General features: G+C 47.1%; 1 protein-coding gene across 2 annotated transcripts in view; it reads left to right on the forward strand.

Annotated features, from left to right (window-relative positions):
• Positions 1-17,442, forward strand: part of AFAP1L1 (actin filament associated protein 1 like 1) — a 68,947-nt gene that overhangs the window by 18,487 nt on the left and 33,018 nt on the right. Inside the window, exons 2-7 of one of the 2 annotated variants that reach the window (XM_064366501.1) lie at positions 8,164-8,292; positions 8,927-9,010; positions 9,748-9,845; positions 11,010-11,118; positions 15,109-15,207; positions 16,200-16,411. In XM_064366501.1, coding sequence (XP_064222571.1) covers positions 8,164-8,292; positions 8,927-9,010; positions 9,748-9,845; positions 11,010-11,118; positions 15,109-15,207; positions 16,200-16,411 — 731 coding nt within the window. Of the gene's footprint in view, positions 1-7,009; positions 8,293-8,926; positions 9,011-9,747; positions 9,846-11,009; positions 11,119-15,108; positions 15,208-16,199; positions 16,412-17,442 lie in introns of those variants that run through there. The other variant, XM_012454238.3, reaches the window with a different exon arrangement.

Raw genomic sequence — 17,442 nt, forward strand, 5'->3', positions numbered from 1 at the left:
CTTGATGCTACCATGGCATAAAATGGGAAGAATAGTGCATTGAAGAGGACAAGGAAGGTATCCATCCCTGAGGAAGTCAGGACTGAGTAGAGAGCTAAAGAAGGTGTTACTGGCTGGCAGGGGAAGGAAGTTCTGATAGGCAAAGAGAACAGCTCATCAAAGTCCTGAGTTAAGAGGCTGAGGAACGGAGTACGGGGACAGCCTGGAAAGAGGTCTCTCTAGAAAAGCCTGCAGGGTTTGAAAGTCATAGGAAAGGCTTCTCTTCCTTTCCTTCGTCCTACCCAAGCACTGAGCTCACATCTGATCAGCATACTGCCTTTCTTTCCAGGGTGACTTGCCTCCCCTCTGGTATAATGGGTCATAACCCACTAATATGCTCACTTGTTAAAACACAGTATGCAGAAAGTTATCTCTAAAATCATGATCAAAAATGTTCAAAGTAATGCACTGGCTCTTTCTCCAGAACAGGAGCCTTTATGAGATGGAAATTGGGTCATTTTCCTTTGCATAAGAAAGGTAATTTGAGTAAACCACAAGAAAAATTGTAGACCCTTCATAAAACCACAGTCTCACAGCTCTCTTTTTTCCATTTTTAAATAGTGCTGGTTGCATTTACTCTGACTTTGAAAACAAAGAAGGATACGTTATCTTTGTGATCTCTGTAAAGAGGCTGGTCACATAGTGAGGTGGGGGAAAAAGAAGCTGTATATTTTCCTACTGCTTTGCATTTAATGAATGTGTAATTTGCAAGCTGTTTCCAAGCGTTTTTGGACATTCCAGTGTCTAAAAGGTACACAGGAATGAGCTCAGGAGTCCAAGTGCCCAGCACTGGGCCCAGTTTGATAGTAGCCAATACAGGGTTTATTATTCTTGTGGCTTGCGGAAATTTAATTCCTCACTTGTCTTTTGTTTTGAACTCATTATCTTTGTGATCTCTAAATCAATCTGACCTTCTGTGTGCTAGTGTCCTTACTGACTGGGATAAATACCTCTTGCTTAAAGGTTTCACTCAGGCTGCAGCAGGGATGTGAACCAGGTAGCAAGTGGTAGTACTTTTTATGGTAGCTTAATTTCTACTATCTAACATCTTATTTTGATTTCAGTCATGTGTTGAGGAGTGAGGAGAAGATAGAAAAGTGATCTTACTCCTAGTTGGGTACTCACCAGGAACAATAAGGACTTAGCAGTCTAATCTTAGATAAATTTAAGTAGGTTTCTAAATTTATTTGAAAAACTTTCTTGCTACCCAGAGAATAATTATCCCTCATCTTGGGTTTCTGAGCCTCTCTGTCTCACTTAAAAGATTGAAAACTTATAAACAATGATTAGTCCATTTCTTCCTGTTGTATCTTTTTCCCATCATTGGAATTCACCTCCCTAGGATTCAACTAAACTAAGCAAGATAGATGGAATTTATTCGTGGTTCTTAATAAACTTGAGACATAAAGACAGTTCTGTCCTGATGCCCGAGTCTGCCCTCAGAAAGCACAGATGACCTGAACCGAGAGCAAAGACAGGAGAGGGGGGCAGCTTAGCAACTAGGAACAAAATTTTTCCTGACAAGGGACAGCAGGGACCCAGGATTCCTGGGTTGCATGTCTGCCCCTCCCTCTAGAAGATATTGTCTCCTCACTTTGCATGGAGGGGGTCCTTTGGAGGTCAGCACCCTGAGGGAAGGAGCTCCGCCAGCTCCTCGTGCCACAGCCATCTGAAGCTCAGTGTCAGGGCCAGAGCCATGAATAGTCCACAGGATGAGGCTTGCAGAGTCCCACCATGCCCTCTTGTCCCCATACCCTCCTCCTTCGTGCCTACCACTGCACCTGAAACTCCACGGGGCAGTCACAGATGAATGAAGAGAGCAGCCATCGAGTGCCTGCGCACCATACACATCAGTTCATTTCATCTTCGCCATGAGCTTGTGAAGCAGCTACTGTGATCACCCCCACTGTTTGCAGATGAAAAATCAGAAGGGTAGGAAAGTTTAGAAATTTCCCCCAGAAGCCCACAGCTAGAAAATGACAGAGCTGGAAGGGGAGCCCAAATTGTGCAATCCTGTGCTCTTAGCCACTCTTCTATGACTAATGTTAAGCATCAAGCTTCATGTGAGTATTATGTGAACTTAACACAAAATACTTTCCCCCCAACTGGTTGTGTGAATAATTAAGTCAAATAAACTCTTGGACACTCATTTGCTACATGTTTAATACAAAGGGTTAGACTAGGCCCTCCAAATATTGTATTCATTGAATCTGCTGCGTACTGATTGAGACGCAGACCCTGTCCTTGTGGAGCTTGTTACAACTATAGCAAATCTGTTCCTAGTGCTATCTGATCAATACTTTGGAGTCTGCATAGTTCTAGGGAGTATTAGAAGATAACAACAATGACGAAACAACATGCAATATGGCTATCATTTCATGAATGTTCGTTGGAGGCATGGTACCACACAAAGTGCTTCATAAGCATAACCTTCCCTAGTTTTCCAAGCCTATGCACTTGGGATCCTATTATTCTCATTTTGCCTATGACGAAACCAGGGCTCAAAATTTCTAATGTGGCCATCGTTCCAAAGCTCAGAAGTGGCAGTGCAAGAATGCCAGCATCCATGGGGGCAGCCCCAAAGCCCTAGCCACTGCACTATTCTAAGCAAGACTCCATGCTCCATCTATTTATAATCTTCAGGGGCTCTTATTCTCACCTTGACTCTCAGTTATTTAGAAGAGGATATCTAAAGATAATTTTGTAAGGAATAGGAGAGGTTTTCCCACATTCCTTATGTTCATAGATGTCCTCTGTAGCATTTTTTTCTGGTGGAGTATTTTGCAGAGGTTGAACCTTGGACTTTCCGCATCAGAATCACCTGGAGTACTTGTAAAAATGCAAGTACCTGGATCCAGGACGGGCCTACCAAATTAGACTCTCTGGAAAGGAGGTCTGGGAATGTGCATTTTCAACAGTCCCACTAGAGGAGTCTTTTCTTACTAAAATTTGAGGCTCTTGTCTTGGTGGTTTATATGAGCCCTAGCAGAATCACTTGTCATATGCCTTATACCCATATGACCTCTCCAATTTAAATTCTCTGATGTTTTAAATCTCTGTGGTTTGAATTCTGTAGCATTAAAGATGAAGCTGTCATCAAACTTCTGTATTCACTGTGATTGAAAGCTAGCTGCTTGGGGTGAGCTCTGTATTATTCTGGAAGAGCCCAGCACTGGCTGAAAGGCTTCTTATATCCATGATGTATATCAGGTTTTCTCTGGGATGAGATCCCTGCTGTTAATTCGGGTATTTGCTTTGAGTGGTTTATTTTTCTTCTATGAGATCTTTACAGTTGAAGCTCTGAAATTCAAACAGGCCCAGTGGGGAGAAGGCCTTCATGCAGGAATTTCAGCCCCACATGAAGGTCTCACCCACAGGTGAAGGTATCCCCAGATCAGGAGCCTCATGAAGTCATGGCCCAGAATGCTCCACTGGAGTGTGAGGAAACCCAGTATTCACATCTGCCCACCTCCTCCCAGCCCTAACCTGGCCTCCTGGCCTCTGCTGCACTGAGCTGGGCTGAAGTCTTCTGATGGAGCATTCAGGTGCAAGGTCAGACAGGTAGGGGTTCAAAGCCTGGCTGAGTAACCAGTAAGTTACTGCTTACTGGCTGAGTAACTTCACTTCTCCAAGCCTCTGTTTCCTCCTTTGTAGGGCATTGGAGGATTAAATGAGATAATGTGCATTAACTGCCCAGCTCAGGGTAACTGCTCAGCTCCAGGGAAAGACTCTGGCAGGTTCAGTGCAAGCTGCGCTTTGCATCATGGTTACCCTCCCTCTGCCCCTGCTGCCTGCCGGATCTGTTCAGGTCGCAGAAACCCCACCAGGACTGGCAGCCCCTCATTCTCCGTCTGCTTCTCTCAGATGCACTCAGTCCCTTTCTTCTCCTTTGGTCTGTTTGAACTTTGGTGATCAAATCTCAGTTAAAGGAAGAACACTTAGATGTCAAGGTCCAGTGTTAAGAATCTCATCAAAGACCAGGAAGGAAACAAAAAAGGTATTACAAAGCTTGGGTGCTAAAGCTCAAGTTTTTAAATGCAGAGCACTCACACAGAACCTAACCGTTCTTACTTCAGAAACGACTATAACAAACCTTAAATTAGAAACAGTATAGCATTTAGAAACCAGAAAGCTGCCACACTTAGGCGTTTACTGATAGCAATGAGAAGTTGTTGGAACCTCACAGCAAAAAGAAAGAGAGACAGAAGGAAAGAAGGAAACAAAAGAAGAGAGGGAGGAGAAAATAAAAGGAAAAAAGAGAGGGAGAGTGGAGAGAGGAAGGGAGGGAAGGGGGAAGGAAGGAAGGAAAAAGGTGGGGGGACAGATCTTAAAAACCCAAAAAGTTTAGCAATTAGTCATTCACTGGGGGGCAGCAGTTTTTAAAGTGCAGCTAGGGATGAGGGGGCTGCCTGGGGGCAGTCACCAAGATGTTTTCAGGGGTTTGTAAGGTCCAAACAACTTCTATCTATGTAGTACTAAGACATTATATACCTTTCACTCCTATTCTCTACAAGTTTACAGTGGAGTTTTCCAAGCACAACTGTGATGAAGGGGTAACTTTGAAGGCTAGTGGGATAAGTATCTGTGTGTTCTTATGTTTCATAGATTTCTGTTTTAATGCTAATACAGTAAATATTGATAGATACAACCCACATAAAACAAAAGCAATTTGGGGTCCTCAACAATTTTTTTAAGACAGGGTCTTGCTCTTTTACCCAAGCTGGAGTGCAGTGGCACAGTCAGGACTCACTACAACCTCTACCTCACAGGGTCAAGTGATCCTCCCACCACAGCCTCCTAAGCAGCTAGGACTACAGGCACATGCCACCACTCCCAGCTCATTTTTTGTATATTTTTGTAGACGGTGTTTTACCATGTTGCCCAGTCTGGTCTCAAATTCCTGAGCTTAAGTGATTGGCTCACCTCGACTTCCCAAAATACTGAGATTACAAGCATGAGCCAACACGCCTGCCCCAATAATTTTTAAAAGTATAAAAGGACAATGATACCAAAAAGTTTCAGAATGACTGGTATAGGGATAAACAGTCTAATGCACCCCTGAGCCATAATATCCTGTGGGAGAGCAGAGAGATATCATGTGCTTTTGAATGTCAGTCATGGCTGCAGGCCACAGGAGTGCTCCCAGGCCACCTGCAACTGCCTTCTTACATCTGCCGTGGCCTCCTTTGTGAGTAGTTACCTGTGAGGGAATACACGTATGTGTGTAAGAGACAGCGAGAGAATGTGCACTGGGAGAGCTGGAACAATCTCTTATTTATTTTTTCTAATCTCTACCCAGGAGCCAGGCTGACACATACTTAGTGCCCAGTAAATGCTTTGGAATTGAGTTAACCAACATTTGGTGTGCTATTAGTCTGTTCTCATGCTGCTATTAAAGACATACCTGAGGCTGGGTAATTTATAAAGGGAAGAGGTTTAATTGACTCACAATTCAGCATGGCTGGGGAGCCCTCAGGAAACTTACAATCAAGGGGAAGCAAACCTGTCCTTCTTCACATGGCAGCAGCAAGGAGAGGTGCTGAACAAAAATGGGAAAAGCCCCTAATAAAACCATCAGATCTCATGAGAACTCACTCACTATCATGAGAACAGCAGCAAGGGGATAACTGACCCCATGATTCAATTACCTCCCTCTGGGTCCCTCCCATGACACATGGGGATTACGGGAGCTACAATTCAAGATGAGATTTGGGTGGGGACATAGCCAAGCCATATCAGTGTGTCTATTGAGGGCGCCAGAGAGGTTTGTGATTCCATTTGAAAAGATTTCCTTAAAAACAGCTAAAGTTTGGCTAAAATGATTTTAAATGATTACCTGCTTTAAAGAGGGAAACATATCCATCCAGAACCCATGTGTATGTGGCACGGGGGGAGCTCAGGCCCTGGAGGCCACAGGATCTCCAGGGACCTTCCCCTGAGCTCTGGAGGGGAGCAGCGCCCCCACCAGAGTTATGCCACTCTGATCCCTAGGGATCACACAGACTTGGAATCAGCCTGGCTCCACCTCTCAAGCTGTGCCACCATCCCATAGCTGCCCCAGCCTCAGTATCATCTTCTGAAAAATAGACATTGGCAGTCCAATAGGACTGCCCACAGATGTGCCCTGGGGATTGGATGGAAAAATGCACAGAAAGCCCCTCCCTCAGTGCCCAGCAGCTGAGAGTGCACATGAGATAGGAGCTGTCCATATCAGCCTTCAGCTCATTGTCAACAAGTTTGGGGTGGTGATGGATTGCCAGAGACACTGCAGCATCATGCTTTCCTAACAAGGATCACTATCTATACTAAGATTTATATTTAAAAGAAGGTCCTAGTGTGGTCATCTGTTCATTCCTCTCTTGTCAGACACATGAAGAGCACCCACACTGAGCAGGCCCCAGACTAGATGATAAGAAAGCAGAGATTCACAGTCCAGTCCATTCCTTCTAGAGCCTCACAGCCTGCCAAGGGAGGCAGGCACTCAGGGATCAGCATGGATCAGTGCAGTAAATTCTTCAATGACAGCAAGAATAGCTGACTTGTGGTGAGCATTCGCTCTGTGCCGGGTAAGGCCCTTTGCATGCCTGGTGTCATTAATTCTCACAGCCACCCTATGAGGCAAATGCTGTTATTATCCCCCCTTTAAAGGAGGAAACTGAATCACCCACAGGTTAAGTGGTTTGCTAATGAATGACAGAGCCTGAATTTGAACCCAGGTGATCTGGCTCCAGGGCCTGTTCTCTTCTGCATGGTGCTGTATCTCCTACACCTCCAGGCCCTGCAGCTCCAGGTCAGTGTCTCCTGTTTCCTCAGGAGGGCCCAGGGTGGGGAACAGCACATGGAGTTAGTCGTCATGGCTGGAGCTGAAGTCCTGGCTTTTCTTCTTGCCTCAGTGCAACTTCAAGCAAGTTATTTATCTTCTCTGAGCCTTAGTGTCTTCATCTACAAGGTAGGGGTGATCATGAGACCTACCTCAAAACTTGTTGGTAGGAGCAAAGCAAATACTGTGAGTCAGTATATCTCTGTGGTTAAAAGAAGAGAATGAAGAAAGTGGCTTCACTGTAGGCTCTGCTAGCTGTGTGATCCTGGAGAAGGTATTTAACCTCCTGGAGCTTTAGTTTCATCCTCCATATAATGGAGCTAATAAAATGCTTGATATGAGATTTAAATGAGACAATAAAATGTAAAAGGGCTGAACACAACTGATAATGATTGTTCAGCACAGGTTAGCTTCTATTATCATGCGTAAGTGCTTAGTGGGTTGCAAAGCACGACAATACTACTGTGATGAAGCTAGTCTTTGGCTCTAAGGCAAACCAAGTCCCAAGTTACTTATTGGGACAGGGAGACATCAATGACATCGTGATCTTAGCACGTCGCAGTCCTTAAAGGACTCTGTGCTCTTGCAACTCAGCATGGTCCTGGACCACTAGCATCAGCTGCAGCTGGGCGCAGGTCAGAAATGCAGAATCTCAGATCCCACCCCACACCTCCTGAATCAGAATTTGCATTTTGACAAGATCCCCAGGTAATTCTTACACACACTCAAGTTTGAGAAGCACTGGCGTCACATGGAAAGAAAGAATGGCAATGGTAGCATGGAGTGAGAAGGGTTAATGTTTAGTTTGGCTGTGGCTAAGGCACGGGAAACAGAAGGTTCCAGAGATTGAAGTGCATCAACTGATGGCACAGGAAGGCTCCCTTTCCTGCCTGTGTCCTGAATGGCAAGGGGCTCCGGCCTGAGACCTGTGCTGAGCTTTGAGCTGCAATGAGACAGGACCCTGGTCCAGCAAAGCAGAGGGCAATCTGGAACAGAGGGAGGCCTGAGAGCCTCTGCTTGGGGCTGCCTGGGCTCAGCATTGCCAGGTGAGCCCGGGGAGGTCCAGTCCTTGGGCCAAGGCCATCTGAGGTAGAGTGGGGAGGAAACGCAAAGAAACACCACAGGACTACCTGAGCAGGAACCTCCCATGGGAGCTGGGTGGTCAGTGCTGGGACAGCTGAGAGCCCCCAGGTCTGTCTGCACACCTGGACCTGCCCTCTCTCCCCGCCACCCTCCTCTAGGTGGTGGGGGGCCAGGCTCCCAGACACAGAGCTGTGACTGTGCCCATCTGCCTTCCTCCGCAGTGCTGGAGCAGCTGCTCCCAGAGCTCACTGGGCTGCTCAGCCTCCTGGACCACGAGTACCTCAGCGATACCACCCTGGAGAAGAAGATGGCTGTGGCCTCCATGCTGCAGAGCCTGCAGCCCCTTCCAGGTCAGCCACCAGCAGCCTTCCTGGAAGAGCACCACTTATGCAGGACAACAAAACCTCCCTTCACCCCGACTCAAGAACATGCAGGAACCGTCTGCCCCACCCCCACCCCAGGGGCTGCTGCAAGAGGAAAGCTAAGCTCTGGACACAGCGACCAATGCATTCTCTGCATGCTCTTGCCCAGTGTCCTCCTCCGCCGGAGCCCCACCTCCCCACCGACAGCCCTGGCTGTGCTCTTTGTACTTCTTTACCCCCGCCCTCCACACACACATGCACATACATATACAACACACCCCCCACACTGATCTACAACACACACACACAGCCCCTCACACAACTCTACATGCTCCCATGCCCCACACACACCCACCACACCTGACACATGACACACACACAACCTCACATAAGCCTGGCAGCCCCAGTAATCTGTTTCCATGTTGGGCTTCTGGGCATCCTTTTACTTAGAGAAAGAGATCTTCAATAACATTGTAAAAACTAAACCAGTGAAAAAATTTAGGACGTGAATGCACTTTGCAAACTGAGCACTGTGTCCCGTGTGGGCTAGAAATATGAGTGGGGTGGGGGAGACCTGACCCCTCCACCTTCACAGCTGGCGTGTCCCCCTTCTTCCTCACAGCAAAGGAGGTGTCCTACCTGTATGTGAACACAGCAGACCTCCACTCGGGGCCCAGCTTCGTGGAGTCCCTTTTTGAAGAATTTGGTAAGCGACCCTCTCCCAGCCTCAGCTACAGAGCCATCCCTCTCTCCCTGTGTGTGTGGCAGGGTCCCACAACTGGGCTGGGCCTGGCTCTAACATCATTAATTCGCTTTGGGCAAGTCCTTGGCCCCTCTGGGCTCTGCCAGCTCTGAAAGTCTAATCAAAGTCTGCATGGGAATAGGAATTCATCTTAGAGATTTGAGGAATGGTCGGGATGGCCATGCAGTCCAAAGAAGGCATGGCACATTAGGTTGTTTCCTTGCCGGCCACGCCCAGGTGATTACCACCAGCGACACTGGGCTGAGCGGTGCAGTGCCTCAGCAGAAATGAGAGCTTGCATGGCTGCATGCAGAGTACCTGCTGTCCTAGCCCTTTCCTGAGGGAAGACAGCCCTGTTCGACATAGAAAGAAAGCTACAGGCCCAGCGAGAGAGTACTGGGGACTCATAGACAGGGAACACAATGTGCCTTCATAACATAACCCTCATTTCCAAAGTACCCTAACAAATATGATTGTATTTGATCCTCCCTACAAACCTGGAAGACAGGCAAGGCAGACATCATTGCGGCCAGCATACAGATGAGTTTCAGAGTCATAAGTCATTTGCATAGGGTTATTAATGGAGGGGTGGTGGAGCCCGACCTCACACTCGGGCCTCCTGACCCCAAATCCAGCTCTCTTCCCCTGGGCTGGGCTGCTCATCCTTGGCTTTCTCTGCCCAATGGCCTAACCCTGTGTAGACTGTGACCTGAGTGACCTTCAGAACATGCCGGAGGATGAGGGGGAGCCCAGCAAAGGAGCCAGCCCTGAGCCAGCCAAGAGCCCATGCCTGAGAAACGTGAGTCATGACCTGGGTTCCCATACCTCAGGGCCTCTGTCCCTCAGGAGGAGGCAAGGGAAGCTCTCCCCTTCATGCTGGGTGCCCTCCTGGCAGTTCCGGACCCTGTTGTCTCTCTCAGGTTTGGGTGAGGGCACAGGCAGCACTGTGTGAACATTTCAATGGCCTGTGACATGCTCACTGTATGTTATTTTCCTTCTTTTATTTTTTATTTTGCCACCTTCCTGACTGGGAAGTCACTGTGTTTGTGCTGAGCAGGGGGAATGTGGTGAACTTCTCTGTGCCCTCAGGCCCAAAGGACATCACCACCCCAACTTCTGTTGCATAACATAAGCCAGGCTATAGGAAAAGCTCCGGACCAGGAGTTGGGTGACCTCTGCCCACCCTATGACACTGCTGTGTAGCCTTGGGCGAGTCGCTTCTCTTCTCTGAGCCTGAGTTTTTCACCTACAGAATGAAAGACTGGACCAGATGTAGGATGCCCAACCTTGGGGCCATGGAATTACAGCAAGGGGCTCATAATCACAAGAAGCTTTGTCAACTGTATAATTCATTGGCATCATCACCAGCAATGGTACCAGTCACTAACAACTTACTATGTCCTTCACATGCTGACAGCAACTCAGTGAGGTTGGCATGATTGTTATCCCCATTTTACAGATGAGGAAACTGAGGCTCAGAGAGAATGAGTGACATGTCCCACAACTCGCATGTGGCAGAACTTAGCTGTAAAGCCAGGGTTCCCCTGGCTCAGTCACTCAGCACTCAGCCACAGATGGTCCTGCCTCACTAAAGAACAGGGCTCACGCTTCCTTGTCCTACTGCACCTCGTGTGTGTGTAGATGTGGTTACAGAGTAGGGCAGAGCTCACAGTAGCTTTTGGTACTTCTGTATGTGCTCGATAAGAAGTATGACTACTACTGTTTGGCAGTCCACAAAACTTGCAGACATTCCAGGGGAACCCTGATGATTTTTTAAAAATTGGGTTAAGAAGCACTGGATAAATATGCCCTAGGGTTTTGCCAGCTCTGCAATTCTATTAAAAAGTATGGCTTTACATTCAGACTGCCTCCTGCCTTCCACGAGCTCCTGCCTTCTTCTCCCTCAGCCTCCATATCCCCACCCTGCTTTGCTCCCCTAGCCCTCTTTTTTGTCCCCTTGCAGGCAGCCGACCTGCCTCCACCACTCCCCAACAAGCCTCCCCCTGAGGACTACTATGAAGAGGCCCTTCCTCTGGGACCCAGCAAGTCCCCTGAGTACATCAGCTCCCACAGTAAGTTCTGGTCCTCTTGGTGGGGCTGGGGACTTCCCCTCCCTGAAAAGCCAGATGAAAGTTCCTCTGTGTCCTGCGGGAGCTGGAGCTGCAAGCCTGTCACTGTCCCAACCATGTCACCATTGACTGAGGAGAAGCTTCCCTGGGCACCTGGCCTCTTCAGTGACAGTCTGGGTGGACCATTGGGTGTGGCCCCAGGGGCTGGGAGCTTGGGTTCTAGTCCCAGATTTCTGTGGCCTTGGAAAATCCCCTTGCCCTCTCTGGATCTCTTCTTCCACCCTTAAAAAAGAGGAACCAGATACACCTGTGTCAGTGTGCTAGGAAGCAGCTACACAGATGACCACCACTATATTGCTCCCCCTACTAAAACTGCCAACCCAAGCACTCCTCTAGAGTGGGTGGTGAAATCGTTTCAGTAGAATCACATCCTACAGGTGGATTAGGTTGTCAGATCAATGCATAAAATAAAAAGCACATGGTCTAAACCACAGGTTGTCAGAGTAGAGTGGGGGGACCCAGGGGTTCATAAGATGATGTAGGCAGAAATATCAGAAGCTTTAGTTCTGTTTAGTTCAACACATCTTTTAATAAATTCCATGTAAATGTTTTGTAGTATTTATAATCTGATAATAGCATATTTGTTTTAAAAAATTATATAGACATATATAACACACAAAAATAAACATAAAGATATGTATATATTTTTACTAGGAGCTGAGTGCAATAAAATGATTTAGTGAGCACTGGTACAAGTTACCAATGAAAATCTCTTAACCGGCCATAAAGGAGAGCCTGTGATCTTTTCACTGGTCTCCTCCAGCATTGCAACACATGGACGTTCTTTTGAATGAAGAGCAGATGAAGTCACTTGTTTGGGTAAAACGACTTAACATTACATATAAGAAACTATATGCTCGTGTTTGGATGGCTCAGAATGAGTAGTTGAATTTGTATAAGATAATGTTTGTATGATGCTACTCTGTCATTCAGCAGCACAGTGAAATGTTCTCCAACCACCAAAAAATAATCGAAGAGATCTGTCTCTGCTGATGAATTCATTTTAGAATTGATCTAATCAATTCTAAATCACGAGGTCAGGAGATCGAGACCATCCTGGCCAATATGGTGAAACCCCATCTCTACTAAAAATACAAAAATTAGCTGGGAGTGGTAGTGTGTGCCTATAATCCCAGCTGCTTGGGAGGCTGAGGCAGGAGAATTGCTTGATTGGCACAGACAGATCAGCATAGACAGATCTGTTTTATTATTTGTCATTGAAAACATCAAACACAGAATACTGTACACAACAATTCCATTTGTTTTTTAAAATAGGGTACACACACACATACACACATGCATGCATCCATTTTAACAATTTTTTGAGGATATGCAAGGAACTATTAACAGGATTTTCCTGTGGGAAATTAATAGAAATATGGGTGAAGGGAACATATTTTTTCATTCATACTCTTTTATGTTACTGTTTGTGCTTTTTACCATGGGTGAATTTTTTTGTTGTGGTAAAATACATGTAAGATTAACTATTCCACGATTTCAAACTGTCCAACAAGTGGCATTTAGTGCATTCACAGTGTTTGCAGCCACCAGTACTTTCTAGTCCCCAAACGTCATCATCCCAGACACCTCATGGGAATGACCTAAGCAGTCACCACCATTCCCCATCCCACCCCCGGCCCCTGCTAATCCCCAGCTCCTGCTAACCACAAATTCACTTTCTGTCCATATGGATTTGCCTATTGTGGACATTTCACATAAATGGAATCATACAGTCTGTGGCCTTTTGTGTCTGGCTTCTCTCACTTAGCATGTTTTCTAGGTTCATCCACGTTGTAGCATGCCTCAGAACTTCTTTCCTTTCTATGGCTGAACACTAGTCCACCGTACAGATAGACAACTTTGTGCTTATCCATTCCTCAGCTGATGGAGCTTGGGCTGTTTGCACCTTTTGGCTATGGTGCTTGGACCAGGTAATCCACAGCCTTCTTCCGCCTTGATGGTCTGAGGTTCTGTGTTACCGCAAACAGCTGCTGGGATGTAAAGCCGGTAACTTTATTTTACATACTCAAGGACAGGGGACAAAGTACTGCTGGGCCTCAAATCCCAGATCAAGCCTATTGGCTAGATGGGGCTCCTTCACCTCCCCAGAGAGCTCACTTCCCTCTCAGACAAGGCAGAGAAGCCACCTCCCAGAAGCAGCTGGAATCCTGGGGCAGAAGGAAAGGGAGGGCTTCAGGAAGGGCAGGGAACCCTGTCCAGGGAGAACACGCCAAGCCCCTCAGGGAGTATCCTTCCTCTCACACACAGCGTCCAGCCCTACCAGGTGTCTTAGCAATGTGTTCCCATGCCCCCTCACCCTTCCCCACATCACACCTCTAACCCTGACACCCCTGTTCCTCTCCCAGAGATGTCCAGTGTCTGAGGCCTCAGGGTACCTGCTAGAAAGGCAGGTTCCGAGCCTCACTTGGGAGATAGAACTGGGTGTCCCAGTCACTGGGAATGTCAGTGCTGCTGTTCTCAGGAAACAGATGCGCAGGAGGGGCTAGGAGCCCAGAGCAGCGTTCTAAAGAGCAGTGTGCTATGAGTGTAAGTTGGACTGGGTGAAGGAAGGCTTCCTGAAGTGGGGGATGTGCACCATCCCCTGAGCAGGCACTCTCAGTTCTGATCCAGGTTCTGTCACCAGCAAACCATGTGTGGCTTGTTTCTTGTCTGTAAAGTGGAACTGATATCTACCTCCCTGCCTTGTGGGAATCAAACGAGACAATCACAGTGATAACAGCTGGCATTTGTTTAGCATGCTGTGTGTGCCAGACACTGTCCTGAGAATTGACATGCATTGTACCACTAAGCCAAGGTGGGAATTGCTCAGATCACTTTACAGATCAAGAATCTGAAATGAGAAGAGACTTTTCTTTTTGAGGTCACTCAGTAAATGATGAAGATAGGATTTGAACTCAACTCTGATTGATCCCAAAGTACGTGCTCTTAACCATCTGAACTTCAATGTATGTTCCAGGGACTGCCTGCATCAAAATAACCTTTCTAAATAATTATTAAATAAATTTGTCCCATCTCACTGGAGTTCAATATAGTTGCTATCTTTATGTATGTTTAGGATTTTCCTATTAGTCATTTTTAATGCAGATTGCTCAGCCCAGCCCGTTCCAGTGAACCAGAATCTCTGGGGATACAGCCCAGGGGTCTGCATTTTCAAACAACTCCCAGGTGATCCTGACACAGAATACAGCTTGAGACATCTCACTAACTCTGGCACTGCACCGTACTACCGCCTAGCTCCAAATGGGAAGTTGTTGTGAAAATCCGCACAGATAGTTGTTACAATCACTATTATGTGCGATATTATCTCCTCTAGTCCAGTTCTTTCTTTGCAGTCCCAGAGGTTTAAAAGGTGAATGATTTTCACAAGAAGAGGGAGCAGATGTATTAGGAAGTGAGAGGAAGGGCAGAGGTGGAAGAAGATGAGAAGGCAGAACAGGGAAGGAGGTCTCAGCCCAGGCAGCTGGTACCTCGCTCCCTGCAGTGCAGAAATCTGAGCTGTGACCAACACCCACACACATACACACCATGCACAATGCTATGCTCTGGGGTCACTGAGGAGGAGCTGACCACTCACTGCCTGAGAAAGTCAGAGGAAAGATCTTTGATCTGGGTCTTAACAGATGAGTAGAAGTCCTCAGTAGAAGATAAGAGAGTACAGGCAACAACATGAACACAGGACAGGAGATATGATAGCCCAGCAGGGCAGTTTCTGGTGACAGGAGCAGAGGGACTATGGGGAGCTAGAACAGATGAAATGCAGAGAAGAGGCCTCACACCCTGGCCAGAGCTGTTCAGAGCACCTGCTGTCTCTTCCCTGAGGAGGAGCATGGGTGTCAGGGTCTCCCCTAGTCCTGGCCTCCCTGGAGTCGGCCTGCATTTCTCCAAAATACAGCTCTTTCTGACAACCCACAGATGGCTACAGCCCTGCCCACTCGATTGTGGACGGCTACTATGAGGACGCAGACAGCAGCTACCCAGCAACCAGGGTGAACGGCGAGCTTAAGAGCTCCTGTAAGTACTGGGTGGGTGTCCAGATGCTGGACAGGGCTTCTGCCCTTGCAAAGAGCAGGACTTGCCCTGATCCTTAGTGTGCATGTGCCCACCAGCCTCTCACCCAGGCCATGGTCTCCAGAGAGGCCCAAAAGCCCTTGTTTTGGGTGACCCCAGCACTCAGTGGAAAGACTACTGGAATGGGAGTCAGGAGGCCTGGATCTAACCCTTTCCCTGACTCTTAGTAACTGATCGTAGGTGAGTAATTTCTTTTCGCTGAGTCTCAAGTTTCCTGATCTATAAAATGGAGATTTGCTGGGTTGTTGTGAGAATAACCAGAGACAAGAGATGTCAAGATGAAGAGGTAATGACAATAGCAAAAATTTATTGAGCATTTATTGGGTGCCAAACACTTGGCTAAATGCTGCCCATGCATTGGTCTTCAAATAGCCAGCTGAAGTAGGACTATCAATTATTCTGATCACTTAACTGATGAGGACACTGAAGCTCTGAGAAGGGAAGTAACCAAGTCACAAAGCAAGGGATAAATCAGCGCAACACAGTGCAAAAGTAGGGGCCAGCCAGGTGCAGTGGCTCACACTTGTAATCCCAGCACTTTGGTGGCCAAGGTGGGTGGATCACCTGAGGTCAGGAGTTCAAGACCAGTCTGGCCAACATAGTAAAACCCTGTCTCTACTAAAAATACAAAAAATTAGCTAGGTGTGGTGGTGGGTGCCAGTATCCCAGCTACTTGGGAGGCTGAGTCAGAAGAATCACTTGAACTCGGGAGGCAGAGGTTACAGTGAGCCAAGATCACACCACTGCACTCCAGCCTGGTGACAGAGCAAGACTCCATCTAAAAAAAAAAAGTAGGGGTCTTAGTTATTATCAGTGTCGTGCCTTTTGCCCACACCTTCCTGGCCCCAGGCCCCAGCACAGGGATGGCTTCAGAAGGGTGAGAAAGTGCTTCCCCAGGATGGCACAGTGACGAAACTTTCCCATGATGCCTGCAGACAATGACTCTGACGCAATGAGCAGCTCCTATGAGTCCTATGATGAAGAGGAGGAGGAAGGGAAGAGCCCGCAGCCCCGACACCAGTGGCCCTCAGAGGAGGCCTCCATGCACCTGGTGAGAGAATGCAGGATATGTGCCTTCCTGCTGCGGAAAAAGCGTTTCGGGCAGTGGGCCAAGCAGCTGACGGTCATCAGGGAGGACCAGCTCCTGGTGAGTGGTCAGCAGCAACTGTGTGCCTCTTGGCTTCACATGGACTTGCATACAGATAGGTCTCTACATACATGTGGATGTGTCTGCCTTGGGCATAACCAGCTTGACTTTGTGCACAGAAGCTGAAAGCCACCATGCTCCTAAGGGAACAGGACTTTCCCCACTGGAGCAGAATTTAAACACACACACAGCCCTTTCTCTCTCTCTCTCTCTCTCTCTCTCTCTCTCTCTCTGTGTGTGTGTGTGTGTGTGTGTGTGTGTGTGTGTGTGTGTGTGTCCTCTCTGTCTCTCCAATTTAAAGACCTGGGCTGGGCACGGTAGCTCATGCCTGTAATCCCAACACTTTTGGAGGCCAAGGCAGGTGGATCACTTGAGGTCAAAAGTTGGAGACCAGCCTGGGCAACATGGTGAAACCCCATCTCTACTAAAAATACAAAAAAATAGCCAGGCATGGTACTGCACAACTATACCCAGCTACTTGGGAGGCTGAGGCAGGAGAATCGTTTGAACCCAGAAGGCCAAGGTTGCATGAGCCGAGATGGTGCTACTACACTCCAGCCTGGGCAACAGAATGAGACTCTGTCTCAAAAACAAAAAAAAAAAGACCTGATATAGGCTTTACCATGTTTTTGTTTTGTCAAAAAAAAAAAAAATTTTATCATTAAATCTGTGTTGTTTTTCATTATGCAAGTAAATGTGCTTATTTATAAAACTACAGAAAAACAAATGAAAAGTGATTTTAAAAACTACTGACCAAAGGTCAATAATGTCATTGACCAACAGATAACCACTATTAAGTGTACACATTTCCACCCTCATTTCCATACATCTGTCTTTTATAAAAGGAATCCCCTACAACACTCATCATTCTGTTACGTGCTTTTTTAAAAAAGGGTTTTTTATATTTACCATCTCTCAGCTTATCATGTCATAAAAGGAAAACCTCCTTTAATTGCAAAGTAAGACAATGAACATAATTTCAGAGAGTAGCTCCTCTCCCCAGAAATCTGTTGACAAGCCTTGCTCAACAT

This window comes from Aotus nancymaae, unplaced genomic scaffold, assembly GCF_030222135.1.
Source record: "Aotus nancymaae isolate 86718 unplaced genomic scaffold, 86718_ANA_hifiasm-v0.15.2.pri h1tg000064l_1, whole genome shotgun sequence".
Taxonomy (NCBI): Eukaryota; Metazoa; Chordata; class Mammalia; order Primates; family Aotidae; genus Aotus; species Aotus nancymaae.